The 5651-nt window shown below is 38.8% G+C and overlaps 1 protein-coding gene across 1 annotated transcript in view; it reads left to right on the top strand.

The window, feature by feature from the left end:
- Window positions 1–2926: 2926 nt before the first annotated feature.
- Window positions 2927–5651, top strand: part of pgrmc2 (progesterone receptor membrane component 2) — a gene marked incomplete at its 5' end in the record, with an annotated part of 4319 nt that continues 1594 nt past the window's right edge. Inside the window, 1 exon segment of the mRNA XM_035674659.1 lies at window positions 2927–3082. Coding sequence (XP_035530552.1) covers window positions 2927–3082 — 156 coding nt within the window.

Below are 5651 nucleotides of genomic sequence, written 5' to 3'. Positions count from 1 at the left end.
TTTGCACCAATGTTTTCACCTAAAAGGATCTTAATATTGCTTTATGTGCAGATGTGGAGGCTAGTTTGGTGCAGGAAAGGTGTGTTTTTAGGCACCTGGCAGGCTGTGCAAAGTTGAGTGCAGCTCAGGGAGGAGATATTTTACATTTCTTTACTTTTATGAAGCATTATTCAGCCCCTATAAGCATTGCTTCACGTGTTTATTGTCAGGTATTGCTGTATGATTCAACATTAGTGTGGAAATGATGATTTTTGCGTCACACATTTGATTTTCTCATCACAAACTATTAAAATCATGATAATGTGAATCTTTTTACATCTGGAGAACATGATTTATAGACCAGAGCATCATTATACACCTGTTTGTTACACATTTTACCTTTTCTATTAAGAATTTGCAGTGATTTTGCGTCTTGCATCGCGGTTTCGATAACCTCTCGATGAATTGTGCAGCCCTGGTGGTTTTTATTTGTGAAAAGCAGAGGCTGGCCCTGTTGCTCAGCATTATCTCTGACCTGGCTCACTTCACTCATCAAGTCTTGTAATAAACTATAATTATTCAAACACATTTTCCCAGCAGTCTCAGGTGTCTCCTCTGCTATTCCACACCGACAGGACCGAGCCAAGTCGCTGCTTCTGTCCACCTCACCAGATTGTGTACAGGCACTTTATAGAGCCGCGCTGCAGTTGGCTGGGCCGTATCTTATTAATTGTGTAATCGGTGTTCGTCACTGTGGACTTGCTCAGATCGATCCATATGTCAGTGCACAGGAAAGTAATTTATGGCTTGTTTGGTTAATCGATTAAATTCTGTTGTGATCAAAAAATATCAAACTTTTTGGGGGTTTCAGCTCCTGGAAAGTAGGAGTTTGCTCTGTTTCATCTCCTTGTAAGTTAAATAGTTTTTGGTTATTCGCTGTTGTTGACAGGATAAGCAGCTGGAACTCTTTTGCCAGTATTTTGGACACAAATATTAATAAGAAAGTGAAAATAAACGTAGCTGTGCTGCTGTTAGAGGAGACTCGTTTCCAGCTGACACACTCAAAAGTTTCTCAAACACAAATCTTAGCTCAGTGTTTTCTTCTTTTGTCGTGAGTCATGATTCACGACATTAAAAAGAACAATGTGATTCTAATAATAGACGGAAACATAAAAGCAGCGTGTTGTTTTTGCTGAGACGTTGGATTCGCTGTAAATTATCTGTAAAAAAAAAAGAAAAGGTTGTTCTCAGAGTTATGCAATGTAGGAGCACATCTAATCTTTGAGGTGATAAGGCTTCTTTGCTTCATGGCCGGCAGTCTGAACACCGGACTGGAGAGCTGTTTCTTTCTGTTGCACAGTTAAAAGGCGGAAACTCGAAGGCCTGCAGAGTTTTCACATGCTGGTCAGATGATGTTCTTCTGGAAGACGACGAAGAACTTAAAACACAGAGAGAACCTTCAGGGGAGGCCCGAGGGGTTTTACACCAACACTTACAGAGAGTGAATGTCACCAGCGCCTTTGATGGGATTTTAAAGTCTGATATTAATCAAATAACTGGAACTTCTTTTGGTTTTTCCAACAAATGCATAAAAAGAAAATCATTTTCTGTTCACATACCAGCTGAGGTGGTTACACAGAGTAGATGACTGTGAGTTCAAGAGGATAAACAACATTTCAACACAATAACACTACTGTTACAACACTGGAAGTCGTGGAGAAATTTAAAGTTAAATATTTATTCAGATTGTCATTTGTAGAAGTTACACAATAGGACAACAACAAGGGGCGGGCAATGTTGGACAGAAACAAATATCACAGTATATCTGAGTGAATATTGGTAATTCTCTCCCCTCATACAGATCAACTCCGGGTTATTGATTGCTGTTCTGATTGATTAATTATGATTAATATGATATTTTAGCTGAAGCATAATGTCTAAAGACGACATTTTATTCATAAAAACAGACTGAATCAGTCTAAATCAGCTGATATTAGCTTGTTTATTATAAAATTAAATTATGTTTGGGTCGGGGTGTGTTAAGAAACAATCAGTAGTAATGTGGACGTCATTACATAGCAGGTAGAAGCATTTATTGTTACTTTTTTTGTCCAGAAATGTTATTATTAAACTCAAAGTACTACTTTATTACTGATCAGTGATTTGTTGTTTTGTGTGCAAAAGGTGAAAAAGGTGTTGATTGTACAGAGTATCAACACAAGACTGGACTGAAAAAAAGGAAACAAAACGAGACACAAACAATGAATCATCACATCTGAGCAGCTGGACCCAGCGAATGTTTGAAAGTAATATTCAATCATGCGAATAGTTGCAGATTTAATAGCCCGATGGACTGTTTACCGCAGCTTTAATTCAGCTCTAATGCATTATTTAAGGCATTGAGGTTACCAGAATCCCAGACAATATCACATTTCACATCACAATATTCCAATATTAATACGTCTGCCGCCTCTAATAACGCCTTATTTCTGCTTAGTCACTGTTTTTCAGAAAAAGGAAAGCATGTCTGACTTTGCGGACCGCCAGAAGGCTCGCTGTGAACGCGCCGTATCCGTGCTGCATTCAAGTGCTTTGCTTATTAGCAGTTGTGGAAGGCCTTTAACGTGAAGCGGCGGCGGCAGCAGTCACATGACGTAGAGTTAGTCACAGAGGGTTAACTTGTTGTTTGGCTGGAACTGTTTATTTTTTACCACTTTCATTCTCATTAAATCAGTTTGAAAGCTTCCGACAACTGGACGACTGACTGTCCACTGGCTCCTGACTGGTTCATCCCTCAAAAGTCAGTAGCAAGCTTGGATCAGCTCACACAGAAGTATATTTACAGAGCAGTAACGCCAGAGTGTTTCAACCTGTGGGTGAATAAGTAAGAAACTGCTCTGCTTAAACTCTTATTCGTCCTGACCTTTATGTTTTATTCCTTCCTCAGATGGTCCTTACGGCATTTTCGCGGGTCGGGATGCTTCGAGAGGCCTGGCCACCTTCTGCCTGGAGAAAGACGCCCTGAGGGACGAGTACGACGACTTGTCAGACCTCAACGCTGTACAGATGGAGAGCGTGAGGGAGTGGGAGATGCAGTTCATGGGTAGGCTTCTTTCCCCGATGTTTTCCACCAGAGAAGATGTGCCTCGGATATCGATTTGGCTCGGATTTCACAGCCTCATCCTCCGTGTTTATCGCCCTGTCCCACAGCGTCTCTTAGTCAGGTCAAACCGAGGGTCACAAGCACAACACACAGCAGAGCTTTTACTGCTTCTGTGTGTTGTATTACAGTTTGAACAACGTGATCTTTCGTTATGAAATTAGGAGAATTTGAAGCTGCGAGCCAGTACACAAAAGACTCACACACTGTCCTTCACTTTCTGTTGCACTGAAATATACTTCACTTAATGCTCTGAGAGAAATCTGCCTCTGCTTGTAGAGGACACAGATTGTAAGACTGCAGATTCAGAACCACTGCGAAACAGCTCAGTACTCAATGAATGTTTTATACTGTAATGTTTGTTTGTTTGCACACAATAGGAAGATATAGTGTAAAAAGTAAGAGCAGTATTCTCACTGGTTAAAGCACAAAGAAAGAATCAGATAAAATGAGGAAAAGCAAAATAACTGCAGACGACTCTCGGACAATCTGTACAATACTGTTAGAGATTTAAATGAGGAACGTCTTAACACATTATGTAAAAAGCTCTGGGAAACGTTGACAAAATTAGCTTGTAAGAAATTCTCAAAGATTAGTCCAACCAGGCCAAAGATTAGTCTGCTGACGTAAAGTGATTCAGCAACTACTGGAAGTAAAACTAAATCTAAGTCACTTTTAATGCAAAAAAACCCACCAACCAGCAGTTTTATATTGTTGTAAAGTGAATATATTTCTGACTGCTGGTCAGCATTTTCTGACAATTAATTAAGAAAATAACTGGCAGATTAATATCATAATGTGGATAAAATATAATAAAATGGTGAGAAATCACAATTTTATAAAGCCTAAGATAACATGCTTCAACATAATTTCACATTAAAATCCTTAAAAAGTCATCTGCTCCTTCTAACTCATTAAAAACTTCCAGAATCTGAATATACAAATGCAGTTTGTTCCTAAAGTTTTCCTGTTGGACACAAGATGTCTCCTCCTTCACTGTAAACTCAGTGTCTGTGCTCTGGTGGATCTCACTGTAGAAGTTGGACCAGGACTGACTTCTAAACTGTTTGTGTTGTTATAAGTTATGCTCGTAGGTCCCGCCCCTTAAAAATCAGATTTTAAATAAGCTCAGAGAAAGTTTCCACTTTCAGCAGATGAATGTGAAAACGTCCTTCTAGAGTCAAACTCTGCACAGAGAAGCTCAAACATCCCTTCGGGTGGAGGGGAACTTAGGGAGTCATTAGTCATTCAGAAATACCAAACATTCTCTCTGTTTTCATGTGTTGGCTAACAGAGCGGGTTGAAATATGTTGCTCAAACAAGCTATTTTTAATTTGTGATGGGAATGTTTTCTTCATTTTTCAGTATTCACATCTGAAAAGCTGAAACCAGTCAGTTTCTGGCATTAAAGATCCATCCAATAGATCACCTGATTTGATTAATCGACTCATCATTTAAGCTCTGAAAGTTGTGTGAAGTTGGGACAATACACTCACTAAAACCACCATGACTGCCCCCACATCTGCTGACAAACAGCTGCAACAGGAAATAATAAAAAAGTGGAAGGAAACAGGCTTTTTTTCTCTGATATTTTTATGTGTCAGTGTGTCAAATGTTTCTGTACTGAAAGAGTAACTGTAACAGTTTTAGATCCTATTGTACTCTATCATTTTAAAACTGTACCTCAAAATCCTGCCTCCTTTTTGAATCCTGGGTGTCTAATTTAGGACTCTAAGTAATGTCAGGCCTCTGCTTACTTAAATAACAAGTCTCTGGACACTCGCAGTAAGTCCACACGGTACAATGACACACTGAGAGCTGGACCGGGCAGCTTTGGAAGTTGGCGACTCCAAATGGTGACTGATTAAGTCGTGTAAGAAGATGTCAGTAAATTCCTCACAGCATGTTGTTTACCACACTGCCGGCTCTGAGAGCGACTGCCTGATGTCCACGACTACATTCAGGGCAAATGCACTCATTTCGGATTAGCGAGGAAAGGATGTAGTCGATTAATCGATCGGTCAATTAAAGGAAACGGAGGAGTGATTGTTTGTATTGTTCTATAAGCAGAGATGCTGAACATTTTCTGTTTCCAGTGTTTCAAATTTGAGGACTTTTTTTCTGTTTTCATATCACTGTAAACTGAATATATCTGATGTTTGTCGGACATAAAAAGTTCCAATTAACGATTTTATTCTTGATGAATTGTTCTGTTGTTTTCCAATCAACAGTTCAAAACCCCAAAATATTACAATTTACTAGTAATTGAATACTGAAAAGGAACAGATTCTAATTTTAGATGATGGAGCTTATAACATGTTTCTTAACTTAAATAGTCTTAAAAATAGTCCATCTATTAATTGAGTAATCGTTGCAGCTCCATCATTATTATAGGCATTTCTAACTCTGACTTTAATTAGTTCAATTCTTTCATCCATTAAAACATGGAAATGAACAAATGCTTATTACCAAATCAATCAAGAACAAGAACACAAAAACTAAAAGCAGCAAT

This window comes from Morone saxatilis, unplaced genomic scaffold, assembly GCF_004916995.1.
Source record: "Morone saxatilis isolate NCDOM2014 unplaced genomic scaffold, NCSU_SB_2.0 Contig3, whole genome shotgun sequence".
Classification (NCBI taxonomy): Eukaryota; Metazoa; Chordata; class Actinopteri; family Moronidae; genus Morone; species Morone saxatilis.
The sequence above is the reverse complement of the archived record's forward strand: the minus strand, read 5'-3'. Positions and strand labels throughout refer to the sequence as shown.